Here is a 15,299-nt window from a genome sequence, read left to right as displayed (position 1 = left end):
GTACACATACTGAAGTAAAATATGATGTACCATGCTAATGTCAATGCAAAATTTCTGTTATTTTTTCTGCAAAAGACATATTCTTAGCACGTTATCCCAATTAAACTTCATAAAATTCTCAGTGGTATACTTTTACATCCATTATGTACATGGAAACTCAGTATTTTAGAGAGACAAATTGTCGGAGTTAGGAGTTGTATCCATATCTAAAGAATATGGTAATCCATAAGTCTAATTATCAAACTCTGTTCTCAAATGAAAGCCTCTGAAATACATGCTGTGGATCTCCCAAATAGATCCATCAACTCAATATTACATAAGTTCCATTTTCTTTAAACTACTAATAAAATGACATCTTGTTGTTTTCTGTTTTGGTTGTTTTTATTTCGGTTTTTAAATTTAGATAATTTTTGTGGTACCACTTGGGAGGTGGCAACACCTGAGGATCATTCTTGGATAGATAGTGAGTTGTAGGTCAGACTAAATGATAGGAAAGCTAGTCTCATTTTGCTATGCCTTTGCCTACAAATCAGTGCATTGATGGGCCATTGCCAGAGAAGTTGTTTCTTGCAGTAGAGCAGAACAATCACAGAGATACACAACTGAACAATGTTTGGAAAGTGGGAGACATTGGAACACTCAGTTCTAATTGGAAGGTCTTCATTAAGTTCCTTGCCTCAGGGCTCAGGATGCTATGTGGAAGAGAAAGTAGGATAATATAATTTTAAGAATGAGAGAGGTGAACATTACCACAGAAAAAATATCTTCCAGACACAACTGTCAGACACTGTGGGAACTGCAGCAGGTGACAACTAGTGTTTAGATGTCAATACACTAAATGAATGATTCTCTGAGGGAGGAAAATCCCTTCCAGGAACTATGGCCACACTGGTTCTGGGAACTCATGCTTTTTTCGGTAATTTCACATTTGCTAAAGTAGCTATCATGTATCCCCAATATGTGAACTGTAGTGTGTAATTCCATATGATACATATGTGTAATCTCAAACTACCTTTCTTTCATTATGCATACCAATCCAAGTTCTCACTCCCCTCCTCCCATTCTGTCCACCTTACACCCCCAACTCCACCCCCACCATCCACTTCTCAGAGAGCGTAAGGCATATTGCTTTGGGGAAGGTCCAAGGCCCTCACACTATCTAGACTGAGCCAGGTATCAGATATCCATAGAGAATAGGTTCCCCAAAAAACAGTACAAGCAGTTGGGATAAAGATTGGTGCCACTGCCAGTGGCCCCTCAGTCTGCCCCAGTCATGCAACTGTCAACCACATTCAGAGGGACTGGTTTTGACCTGTTTGTATCTTCCCAGTTGAGCTGGAGTTTGTGAGCTTCCATTAGTTCAGGTAGACTATTTCAGCAGGGGCACCCACCATGGTCTTGACCTCTTTGCTCACATTCTCATTCCTTTTACTCTTCAACTGGAATTTAGGAGCTCAGTCCAGTGCTATGATGCAGATCTCTGCCTGTTTCCATCAGTTGCTGGATGAAGGATTTATGAGAATATTTAAGATATTCATCAGTCTGACTATAGGACAAGGCCAGTTCTGACACCCTCTTCTCTATTGCTTAGGGTCTTAGCTGGGGTCATCCTTGTAGATTCCTTGGGAATTTCTCTAGAGACAGGTTTCATGCTTCACCACAATGGATCTCTCAATCAAGATATCTCTTTCCTTGATCTCATCCCTGTCCTTCCTCCTTCTCAACAACTCTGTTCCATCAAGTTCTTCTCCCCACCACCATTCCCCCCTTATCTTTCAAATCTACTCTTCTTTCTTCCCTTATTACTCTGTTCCCAATATTGTCAGGAGATCTTGTCTATTTCCCCTTCCCAGGTGGATCTATATATGTTTTCCTTAGGGTTCACCTTGTTATTTAGCTTCTACAGGATCATGAACTATAGGCTCAATAGTCTTTGTTTATAGCAAGTATCCACTTATGAGTGAGTACATACCATGCTCATCATTTTGGGTTTGGGTTACCTCAATCACGATGGTGTTTTCTAGTTTCATGCATATTTTCTTATGATGAGGGACATCTAGGTTGTTTTCAGGTTCTGGCAATTACAAATAATGTTGCTATGAACATAGCTGAACAAATGCCTTTGTAGTGTGATTGAGCATCTTTTGGGAATATACCCAAGAGTGGTATTGTTGGATCCTGAAGTAGGTTGATTTCCAATTTTCTGAGAGATTGCCATACTGATTTCCAAAGTGGTTGTACAAGTTTGCATTCCCACCGGCAACTGATGAGTATTCCTTACTCATCATCCTCTCCAGCATAAGCTATCATTGGTGTATTTGACCTTAGCCATTCTGACAGGTGTAAAATTGTATCTGAAAGTTGTTTTTATTTGCATTTCCCAGATGGCTAAGGATGTTGAACATTTCCTCAAGTGTCTTTTCTTAAATTTAAGAAGACATATGATATATTTTCAGTGAAACAACCTTAATTTTATAGCTAAGGAAACATTATTTCTGTAAATGAAATATATGCATTTCTTATATTTATACTCAAAGTAATGTTAATTAGTTATTTTTTATTTCAATTGTCAAATTTTTCTCCATGTCATATTTTCTTAAGTGTTTTCTCCTTTTCCTTCTTTATTTATTTATTTGATATTTATGCATATGTCTATCTAAAAATAAAGGTTGTCAATTTGCTGATAATTTTTGTGTTATCTATAATCTTTTAGAAATTTGACCAATATTGTATGCAGTTTTGATAAAATTGCATAATATTTTAATGTATAATACCTACCATCGATCAAAGTAAATTAATATAACATGAATTACTTAAATTTTTGTTGATTTTTACATTAATAATTAAAAATAAAGAAATATTGGGAAATTATTTAATCAGGTTGCCTTGAATAGAAGTTTTAAATTTTCAACTTCTGATTACAAGTGAAATGTTAAATACAAAAGTTAAATGAAAGACTTTTGGGGCTATGTATTGATAGTATTTTGTTAAATAGACATGATTCAAAATCATGGAACTGTGTTTGCAATAATGCACCAAAATTTCAGTTATTAACTTCCAAATTACAGTATTTGCCACCCCAATTAAGACAAAGGAGGGACAGTATATGTAGTGAGATAATCTAAACAAATATGGAAATTCTATAATAGTTACATATGGAAATCTGTATTTTATAATGTATTTGATGCCCCAAAACAGAAAAAAATCAAGCCATAGTAATAAAGATATCTCGGAGTTTTGAAATTTTTGCTTCCCAGGGGTCTACTCCATGAATTAATATCAAAATTCCTAAAAAGTATGGGGAATAAAAGAAAATGGACATGAAATTTAAAATAGTTCATAGAGTTGTTAAACAAAAATCAGGATATATGTCTAGTTTAGAATGTGTTACAACCTTGTAATATTTAAACAATGATAATTTTACTTGAATACAAAGGAACCTAAATTAGAATGTTTTTCAAAACATTTCAAATTTTGTATCTAATAGGAAACCTAATGTATTAAAAGTCCCTTTATCTACTAATTCATCTTGCCAACCTAAGATAGTGGGAATTAAATTAATTTAATTTACCTATATGTATAAAATAAGAAACTCTGTATTCTTATAGTTTTCCTGTGAGATTAATACAACATTTTCTGTCAAAATATTTAGTTGTTCATATTCTTCCAACAAGTACCAATAAGCAGATTTTTTTATTCACAACCTCCTTTACATTCTAACATTCCCAAAGTCATTAAATTTTGTTTCAGAGAGTAAAAGATGAAGACAAACCCTTAAACTGAGAATCTTCTGTAAAGCAAAGGACACTGTCATTAAGACAAAAAGGCAACCTACTGATTGGGAAAAGATCTTCACCAACCCCTCATCAGACAAAGGTCTGATCTCCAAAATATATAATGAACTCAAGAAACTAGACTTTAAACAGGGCGGTGGTGGCACACGCCTTTAATCCCAGCACTTGAGAGGCAGAGACAGGAGGATCTCTGTGCATTCGAGACCAGCCTTGTCTAGAGAGCTAGTTCCAGGACAGGCTCTAAAACCACAGAGAAGCCCTGTCTCAAAAAACCAAAAAAAAAAAAAATAATAACCTAGACTTTAAAATTCTAATTAAACCAATTAAAAAATGGGGCACTGAACTGAACAGAGAATTCTCAACAGAAGAAGTTCAAATGGCCAAAAGATACTTCAGGTCATGCTCAACCTCCTTAGCGATCAGGGAAATGCAAGTCAAAACAACTCTGAGATACCACTTACACCTGTCAAAATGGCTAAAATCAAAACACCAATGATAGACTTTGCTGGAGGGGATGTGGAGTAAGGGGAACACTCATCCATTGCTGGTGGGGACGCACACTTGTGAAACCACTTTGGAAATCAGTGTGGCAGTTTCTCAGGAAATGTGGGATCAACCTACCCCAGGATCCAGCAATACCACTCTTAGGAATATACCCAAGAAATGCCCTATCATACTACAAAAACATTTGTTCAAATATTTTCATAGCAGCATTATTTGTAACAGCCAGAACCTGGAAACAACCTAGATGCCCCTAAATGGAAGAATGGATAAAGAAAGTGTGTAATATATACATATTAGACTACTACTCAGCGGTGAAAAAAACAATGACATCTTGAATTTTGCATGCAAATGGATGGAAATAGAAAATACTATCCTGAGTGAGGTAACCCAGACCCCAAAAGATGAATATGGTATATACTCACTCATAAGTGGATTCTAGCCATAACTAAAGGACATTGAGCCTATAATTCATGATGCTAGAGAAGCTAAGTAAGAAGGTAAACCCAAAGAAAAACATATAGTTATCCTCCTGGATATTGGAAGCAGACAAGATTGGCAGGCAAAAATTGGGAGCTTGGGGGTGGGGGTGGGGTGAATGTAAGGGGAGATGGGAGAAGGGGAGGAAAGGGAGAGTTTGGGGGATTGAGACGGTTGGGTTGAAGGAAGGGTGGATTTGGGAGCAGGGAAATATATATCTTAAATAAGGGAGCCATTTTAGGGTTGGCAAGAGACTGCAATCTAGAGGAGTTCCCAGGTGTCCATGGAGATGTCCCCAGCTTGTTCTTTGGGCAGCTTGGGAGAGGGTGCCTGAACTGGCCCTATTCTATAGCCACACTGATGAATATCTTGCATATAACCACAGAACCTTCATCTGGCCATAGATGGAGATAGAGATAGAGATTCACATTGAAGCACTGGACTGAGCTCCCAAGGTCCAAATGAGGAGCAAAAGGTGGGAGAACATGGGCAAGGAAATCAGGACTGAGAGGGGTGCACCCACCCACTGAGATGGTGGGACTGATCTAATGGGAGCTCACCAAGGCCAGCTGGACTGGGACTGATGGAGCATGTGATCAAACCAGACTCTCTGAACACGGCTGACAATGAGGGCTGACTGATAAACCAAGACAACGTCACTGGGTTTTGATTCTAATGCATGTACTGGCTTTGTGGGAGCCTAGTCTGTTTGGATGCTCACCTTGCTAGACCTGGATGGAGGGGGTAGGACCTTGGATTTCCCCCATTGCTATGAACCCTGACTGCTCCTTGGACTGGAGAAGGAGGGGAAGAGGGAGGGAAATTGTAGGAGGGGAGGAAGTGGAAAATTTTAATAAAAAATATAAAGTGTCCTGTGTGGTCAATACTCCAGGAGTGCTGGTGGAGACTTTTCAGTGATGCTAGCAATAAGGCTGATAGTAAGATGGGAGAAAAGTAAGGGCTTATGGCACTTTAGGAGAGATACAGATCACAGAATTAACATATTTCATACTTTGACATGGACTATCTAAGGATCATCACTTCACAAACTGAACAGACTCCAGTCTGGATTTATTTGGGTTCCTTTTTTGAAAATTACCAGTTTGTTACTCTGTTATAATCATTACACATAACTGCCTTCTTGTATTAGGAAAGGAAGCTTCTTAATGCAAGATAAAATTTATGACCCACAAGAGATTGGATTTGTTTTCATCTGATATAGATCTAGGTTTTCTAATCCTCAAATCTGGAATATTTAAAATATGCCTATGTAACTAATATTTGGTATACATAGATTAAAAATAACTTCAAATTTCACTCTCATTTTCTTAGTTAACTTTCTATTGCTATGACAACACACCATAATGTAAGAAACTTATTTTAAAAGCATTTAATTTGAAGCTCATTGTCCAAGACAGTTATAGTCCAAGGCCATCATGTCAGGGAGCACAGTACCATGCAGGCAGGTAGACAGTCAGATATTACTCTGGAACAGTAAATAAAAGGTCATATTTTATTCATATCCATGAAGCAGAGGGAGAAAGAGAGAGGGTGAGGGAAAGAGAAAGGAGAAGGAGATCTGTGTGTTTACTGGGAACGGTGTGGGCTTTTGAAAGTTCATTGCCCACCACCAAAGGACGCACATTCTATTACCAAGTCATTCTTAACACATCTCAAACCATTCAATCAAAACAAATGCAAAACAGTCATTTAAATACATGAGTTTATGGATGTCATTCTTAATAAACAATCATATTTCATGCTCTGACCCAAAGATTGTATCCATATCATAATTCAAATGCATTGGATTCAACCTCAAAAGTCCTTGTTATCTTTTACAGTTTCAACAAGTTTAAAATTGTAAGCTCTTCTAAACTCAAGACAGTCTTTTATTTGTATTATTCTCTAATATCAGGATGAGGTAGGTCTATTCCCAATTTTCTAAGAAACCACCATATTGATTTCCAAAGATGCTATACAAGTTTACATATCCAACAGGAGTGGAGGAGTCTTCCCCTTGCTCTACATCCTCACAAGTATGAGCTGTCACTTATGTGTTTGATTATAGGCTTTTTGACAGGTGTAAGATGTAATTTCAAAGTTTTTTTTGATTTGCATTTCCCTGAGTGCTAAGAATGTTGAAGATTTCTTTAAACATTTTTCAGCCATTTTGGTTTCCTCTCTTCAGAATTATTGGTTTATTTCCATTGTACAGTTTTGGCTTCTTTGTCAAAAATCAGGTGTTCATAGGTGTGCGGATTACTGTCAGGGTTTTCTATTCGATTTCATTGGTTCATCTTTCTGTTGTGGGAGACAGTTGTGTAGCCTGTTCTATTTGTGGGGCCCCTGGAAGTGTGACCAGGATCTATCCCTGATGCAAGAGCTGGCATTTTAGAACCCATTCCTTATTGTGTATACCTTTCCCATTCTTGATGCATGGGGGGAGGAGGTCGTTCCTGACTCAACTGAATGTTCCAATTTTTGTTGATTTGGGAGGGCTTACTCTTTCTGAGAAGTGGAAGGTGAATGGGTTGGGAGTAGGTAGGCCACAAGGTAAAAGCAAAAAGCCAAAACATAAGTATAGAAAAGGAGTAGTGTGCATGTGACTGGGGAAGTGGGTAATAGTAGTGGGAGAGAAGAGTTCAGGAACATTAGTCAGATGCGGTCAGCTTATTGCAGATATTAGTAAAGGACAAATCTCACTAGGGAAAAATTGTAACTATAAATGTTACCTTGTTAAATCTATAAAAATAGCTGAGATAATATTTTAGGAAAAATATACAAAAACTTGCAAGTATATTCTCCATATGCCAAGATGCATAAACACACATGAGACTTGCTTATCTCTAATATGTTTTCAGTAAAGCATGATGCAGGTATTTGCATGTTTTATTAGTTTATGTTATGGGAAAATATTTAACTCATTAGGATACACATATAGATTGATTGCAACCATAGGTCATGAAATATTAGGACAGAATATTCAGAGGATTATCACTTATACCTTTTTTTAGAATTGCACTAGATGTCAAACTGTTATAAATGTGTATGCATATAGTTTTATAAGCAAATGCCTAACATTACCAAATGGCAACTAACATGATTAATCTATACACATATGTGTAAATATATGTACCTACATTTACACATAATACATTATATTCAAAAGCATATAATTTTACCACACTGAACTACTTTCATAATGTAAAGTAAAATCAAGTTCATAAAAGGAATTTTTGGACCAAGGAATGTGTATTCTAATATTATAAACACTGCCATTTTAGTTATAGAAAAAAGGGGATAAATGACTTCATTTGATTAGGTACAATTGGAAAAATGGCAGAGATTAGGTCAATGCAAGGCAACTAGCATGATTAGATTTGTAAATCACTTTCATTTCTAAGACTATGTAGACCTTGACATAACTTCAGTATCTCCTGTAATGATGTTAGAGTTAGGATTGGAACTTTGAAGAATAATTTAAGAATGATTTAATGAGAACTTTGTAAATAATAATTTAGTTAAAATGATATGCACATTATTGCAACAATTTGAAATGATTAAAAGATTGCAGTGATTATTATTTTTTGATCATTATTTGTATAACAATATCATCATCTAATCTTCAGAGACAAATACAATGTAGATATTACTCGTTCTAAGTGGTAAAAGTCTAAGTGTTAGACTTCTGAATATAATTTCATAGTAGTTATTTTCATAGCCATATATTCTTACAGTGAATGCCATGCTAAAAGAAGTAATATATGCAGCTTTGTGGTCAAAATACAGCTAAAATATTATGCACACAATTAATTTTCTTCTGAGAAGAGGTGTCTAAAAATTAACCCCAAATTTACCTGTGATTTTTCAGCTTAATTATGGCATTTTTAATATCATTATTTCTCAATGTATAGATTGCTGGATTCAGGAGAGGTGTGATGATTGTATAAAACACAGCAAGAAACTTATCCACCCATGTGATGCTGACTGGCCACAGATAGATGAAAATGCAGGGTCCAAAGAATAGCACAACTACTATGATATGGGAGGTGCAGGTAGAGAGTGCCTTTGATGAGCCTTTTGATGAGCCATCTTTAGAATGAAGCCGAACAGTCAATAGAATGTAAGTGTAAGATATCAGCAAGAGAAGGAAACAAGTTGTTGCTAAAACACCACTGTCAGCATTTATCAAGATTCCCAGAGTATCAGTATTCATGCAGGCTAATTTCAACACCAAAGGAATATCACAGAAAAAGCTGTCTATCACTTTAGGTCCACAGAAAGGTAGCTCCAAAATCAGGATCAGTTGACTAGTGGCGTGCACGAATACAATGAACCATGATATTAAAACAAGCCAGATGCACTTCTGTCTGTCCATGATGCTGGTGTAGTGAAGTGGCCTGCAGATGGCCACATAGCGGTCATAGGCCATTGTTACAAGAAGAACCATCTCACCCCCTGCAAAGAAATGCACGCAGAGGATCTGGCTCATGCAGCCCCAGAAAGAAATGGTTTTATTTTTTTTTAGGAGGTCTGTTATCAGTTTGGGTGTATTTTCTGATGAAAGGCAGAAGTCAATAAATGAGAGATTGGCTAGCAGAAAGTACATGGGAGAATGGAGATGGTGATCAGTGATGATTAAAATCACAACAAAGAGGTTGCCTACCACAGTCATCAGGTAAAGGATGGAAAATGGCAGCAGGAGGAAGATCTGTAGTTCTCTTGATTTAGAAAGTCCCTGAAAAATAGACTCAGACACTAGAGTCTGGTTTGCTTCTCCCATTTAGTACACTGTGCTCCAATGGATGTGAGAGGAAGAGCATAACAAAGAATCCCTGAAACGGAAACACTACCTTTGATTCTGAGTAATGTAAGAGACATATAAATTATATCTGCACATTATGACCAGTCAAATTTTTAATAAATGTTTCTCTCTTTTGTAGATTGTGTATAATCAGGGAAGGTTTTTAAACATAGAATGGTGTGTCAAAATCTTTGTACATCTAAAAGACAATATTTATAGGCATCGATATGAGTATATTGTTCAAAACTATCAGTTACACATATTCTCTTTGCATCTTTTCAAGCTTTAATCTGCTTGTATGAATGGAATAAGAAATGATTTTTAAATGAGTATTAGAGAAATAGCTATAATCCATTTACTTGTTTATCATATTACAAAAGGACAATGATTACAAAATTCGCAGGCAAAAATATACTCTTGACTTTGTATGAATGCACATAATTAAAACTATTTACTATAAAATGTGAGAATTTTTTTCATCAAATATATTATGTAGACAGTTACTAAAGATATATTGTTAACATTAAGCTTTGTCTTGATTTTTGACTTACCATTAGAGTATATCTGTGAGCAATAATACATTCAGAGGCTTGGGGGACTTTACTTATTGTCCTATTTTGACCTTCTTTCAATTCTATGTGGTGAGATGTCATATGGTATTCTGAATAATTAATAAATGAAAGCTAATTTTCATGCTCTCTATACTTTTGTCTCCTTCCTTCTTTTCTTATATGAAATGTCATTTTTAGATAACATATTAATTGGTGAGTTAGCAGTGAACTATTATTATTCAAACTGTCAGCATTCTCATCTCCTTACCACTATTTTTTAGCTGCTTCTCTACTTTATTGACTATAGAAAATAGATATCAAAATTCTAAGATAATAAGATAATTTTAGAGTAATGTAAATGTCCTTTTAACATAATGCTTTTTCAACAGAGTCTTGTAACTTGTCAGGCAACATAAGAGTTTAGTTAGAGTGAATATATAAAACTACTTATAATTTCCAGAAGTCTCAAATGTTATTGGAAAGGTAAACTTATGTGATGTTTTTGGAAAATTGAACAATAAAAATAAAATGGATCATTCCCTGAAAATAATTAGTGATACAAAAGTGCTGCTATACAGGAAAACCTTTTAAAATAAGTATGTGTGAGAAAAATGACAGTAAACAATCACTTTGAGATATACTTACACTACAGCTATCATGTAATCAACCTGGTCTCCCCAAGTTGATTACGATCCATCTAAATGCTGGTTAAATCTGACACTGTGCCACATAGCAACAATGTGGTTTCTGCTGTGACCAATGTTGGCAAGAATTTCACCTTAGTGTGGTTTTTATATACACTGACAAAATCATGTTAGCATTGGAAACATTCCTGTTCTGTATTTTAAATTGGTCCAAGTCCTTGGGGATCAAGGATGAGAAATGACTTGCATTAATTCCCCAATTTCAACAGTATGCTCCAGTTAAAATTGTAAAAATATAAGCTACAAAGTTTAAATGAAGTAAAATATATGTTGTTTTATTAGGGATCGAGAAACAAAACTCTTGTATATTGCTGTTGCTGTACACAGTGATAACTGAGGAAAGAGTTTACAAAGAGTTAACAGAAAACTAATCTAAGCATAATATCAAATCATTTGAGATATATATTAAGTGAAATTCACATATCAAAGAATGCTGTATTTCCATGTTCTTTTATGTACTTTATATGTATATGTATATATATATATACATATATCATACATTATCTACTGAAGCTTCTAGGGAAAGATGAACCAACAGAGAAACATAGTTCTGTATCATACATATATATGTATATATGAGATACCTGCATAAAAGCATGTGCATGTGGACAAGAGAATGAACACAAAGACATATATTATTATTTATATTGTGTTATTAAAAAGCACAACACTATTATTTATGACAATGTAGATGAATGCTAAAGATATTTTTCATAGAAGAATAAGTGTTGCATAGTTTTCTCAGGTGTGTGAGAAATTTAAAACAATGAATCTCAGAAGCAGAGAGTACAATAGTGGTTTATAAAGACTAGAGAAGGAAGAAAAGGAGGCATACAGCAAGCACATAATTATTTTACTTGAATCAATTTCTGTGGATTTGTTTCACCATATAATGACAGTGGCTAATTAAGACCAGTATAAAGTAGACTTTGATAGGACTAGGTAGATGAATCAGTGACCAAAGTGCGTTCTCATCCAACAGGAGAAGTTGAATTCAAATGTCAGAAAAGACACATATTGTCAACATTCCTATGGCAAAATGAGCATTGGAAACAGAGGAATCTTGAGAAGCTAGGTCTGCTATCTGACGATACACAGGCAGACCCTGTCTCAAGTAAGTTGGAAGTTAAGAACTAATCCCCAGTGTTGTCCTCTGTTTTTCCCATATGTGCAGCATGGAATATAATCCCTCTCTCTCAACAATGAAAAACAAAGCAAAAGAAAACAGAAAATGAAAACCTAGCAAAGGAAGTATAATTTTACATGGAACTGTAACTGTGAAAACACATCGTTGTATACATTAAATGCATGGTTATCAAGTATCAGTTGTCCCTGAGCAATGTTGTAATGTTTAACAAGGCTGTTAAATAAAAAAAAAAATGTGTTATTGTCATTTCTATAGAAGGATATGATGCTCTTATTTTAGACTTATATCTTTCATATCATGAAATTATATATGTAGATGTTATATCTGCACACACAGTAATTATTTGTTATGTTCATTTGGAAGTGGCACCCACATCACCATTGGCACACTGCCATTCTCCTTTTGACTGAAGAGTCCATGTAAACTTTTACTTCCTTTGGCTCAGAGGAATATTGTGATGTCACATCATGCTCAGAACTTCTTTTAGTTCAGTTTAGAAAATCAAGTTTAATGGAAAAACTTACTATGGTTGCTTCTCTAAGTGATTAGGGGGCACTTTCTAACATATATTAAATAAATAACCTATTAATACAGATGAATACAACAAAGAGCCCAATATGACATGAATATATATATATATATATATATACATATATAGCAGATATTTCTGTATGTGTTAATACAACATACATGTTATAAACTGAATAATATGGTTCAGTGACATGCCACACAGGGAACATCACTTGTTGCCAAACCTGACAACCTGAGTTATTTCATTAGACTTAACTGGGTCTCACATGGTAGAGGAAGAAGCCTGACTCCATCACATTTTATTTTAATCTCTACACCATACGTTGTTGCATGGATATAGGCAAACATACACACATTCATGGGTACATGCACAAAAATTAATATAATAATATTTGGGGAATGGAAATTTCAACTTGTCTGTAGGTTTACAGCTGTGCATATACATTTATACAATTGTAATGACATCTGAAAATACTATCGGAGTCATTTATTTTCTCTTAGACTTTTGATACTTTATGATCAACCCACACCACATCTAAGGCTCAGGAAAACAATCTTCTTTTAGTTTATATAATTTATTTATTTTTAAATCCATTTATTATATATGCTTAAGTAGAACGCTACTATGTTTTGGTATAAATACATTTTTGAAAATTGTATATCAGTACTTTATATAGACACTGTGTGTGCAATAAAAACATCTAAAATCTCTTCAGCTCATCATCATTAAATATCAATCTATTAACTGCAGTTTTAATTCAGGACATTAATTTTCTAGAATTATTAGCCACATGTAATTATGAACTTATATATCTTCTATTTTCTTTCTGATCCACTATTAATGACTACAGTTCTACTATTTTCCTGTTTATTCAATTTTTAAAATTTTTGGCTTCTCAGTCAACCCCCATTGTCCGCCACGTTCAGAGAGTCCGGTTTGATCCCATGCTTTTTCATTCACAGTCCAGCTGGCCTTGGTGAGATCCCATTAGATCAGCCCCACTGTCTCAGTGGGTGGGTGCACCTCTCGCGGTCCTGACTTCTTTGCTCATGTTCTCCCTCCTTCTGCTCCTCATTTGGACCTTGGGAGCTCAGTCTGGTGCTCCAATATGGGTCTCTGTCTCTATCTCCATCCATCGCCAGATGCAGGTTCTATGGTGATATGCAAGATATTCATTAGTGTGGCTATAGGATAAGGCCATTTCAGGCTCCCTCTTGTCAGCTGCCCAAGGAACTAGCTGGGGATATCTCCATGGACCCCTGGGAACCCCTCTAGAGTCAAGTCTCTTGCCAACCCTAAAATGGCTCCCTTAATTAAGATATATACTTCCCTGCTCCCATATCCACCCTTCCTCCATCCCAACCATCCCATTTCCCCAAGCTCTCCCCATCTTCCCCTTCTCACTTTTCTCACCCCATCTCCCCTTACCCCATCCCACCCCCACCCCTAAGTTCCCAATTTTTGCCTGGCAATCTTGTCTACTTCCAATATCCAGAAGGATAACTATATGTTTTTCTTTGGATTCACCTTAATTCTTCTGTGTGTGCATTTGTGGGAATACTCGTGGATGTTAGCTCAAAACTTATGGGAGTTGTAATACTTCCTTGACTATGTGGGTTATTGGATAATTAACTCAGGTCCTCTGGTTTGACAAGAAGCTGATTTACTCCCTGAGCTATCGCACTGGGCTCTCTTGTGACTGTGAAAACACACATTTTATAAAAGTAATATCACTAAGATAATTGTTAAAATTTAAAAAAAAAATAATATCCTTAGAAAATATACAGGCAATAAGAGGTCATTTTCCAGTTCAATTATACACTTAATGAAGGGTCCTTCAGATATTCTGTTGTTAGATTATGACTGAGCAGATGGGGGCAAACTGTATGTAGATTTAAAATCCCTTATAAAATAATGCTGAGAAAGAATGAGGAAGAGGTCAGAAAAATCCAAGAACAGTGAAAAGTAATCATGTAGGCCTGGCATATTCAACAATGAACCCAAAGCTGCCTACCATGGGTGCCAAACAGTAAAATAGTTAATAGCCAATCAAAGAACAAAGAGTACCTATAGACTACTACATATCCTTGTTGAGCTTTGGGCTACTGAAGATTCTGGGAGACTGTCGGGCATTTTATTCAGTTGTGACCCACTGATGTGATCATAGTGTCATGGGGATAGCTACAAACGTAGGACCCACATATTCTATGGATCATTGCAGTGTATAACAAATGAAACAAAAAATATATAAATGTAGAAAGGTACTCCCACGGTTGTGTGACTTGCAAAGGGAGTAATGAGAATGGGAAGGAAATAAGAGGTTTGGGACTGTATCAGATGTAATAAGTTTATTGCAGATTTTGTCAAAGAATGTATTTAATTAAAAATATAGTGAGAGCATCCAAACAGGCTAGACTCCCACAAAGCCAGTTCATGTATTATGATCGAAACCTAGTGCCATTGTCCTTGGCTTCTCATCAGCCTTCATTGTCCGCCATGTTCAGAAAGTTCGGTTTCATCCCATGCTTATTCAGTCCCAGTCGCGCTGGCTTTGGTGAGCTCCCAATAGATCAGTTCCACTGTCACAGTGGGTGGGTGCACCCCTCGTGGTCCTGACTTCCTTGCTCATGTTCTCCCTCCTTCTGCTCCTCATTTGGAGCTTAAGAGCTCAGTCCGGTGCTCCTATTTGGGTCTCTGTCTCTATCTCAATCTATCGCCAGATGAAGATTCTAAGGTGATATGCTAGCCTGTTTGGATGCTCACCCTCCTGGACCTGAATAGAAGTG

The 15,299-nt window shown here is 36.0% G+C and overlaps 1 protein-coding gene across 1 annotated transcript; it reads right to left on the bottom strand.

Annotated features, from left to right (window-relative positions):
* Positions 1–8,628: 8,628 nt before the first annotated feature.
* LOC142844930 (olfactory receptor 4K15-like) lies at positions 8,629–9,558 on the bottom strand. The gene has a single exon (XM_075963706.1). It carries the CDS (start codon positions 9,556–9,558, stop codon positions 8,629–8,631), a length of 930 nt encoding a protein of 309 aa, XP_075819821.1.
* Between the last annotated feature and the right edge of the window lie 5,741 nt (positions 9,559–15,299).

The sequence above is a fragment of the Microtus pennsylvanicus genome, chromosome 2 (assembly GCF_037038515.1).
Source record: "Microtus pennsylvanicus isolate mMicPen1 chromosome 2, mMicPen1.hap1, whole genome shotgun sequence".
NCBI classification, from domain to species: Eukaryota; Metazoa; Chordata; class Mammalia; order Rodentia; family Cricetidae; genus Microtus; species Microtus pennsylvanicus.
The sequence above is the reverse complement of the archived record's forward strand: the minus strand, read 5'-3'. Positions and strand labels throughout refer to the sequence as shown.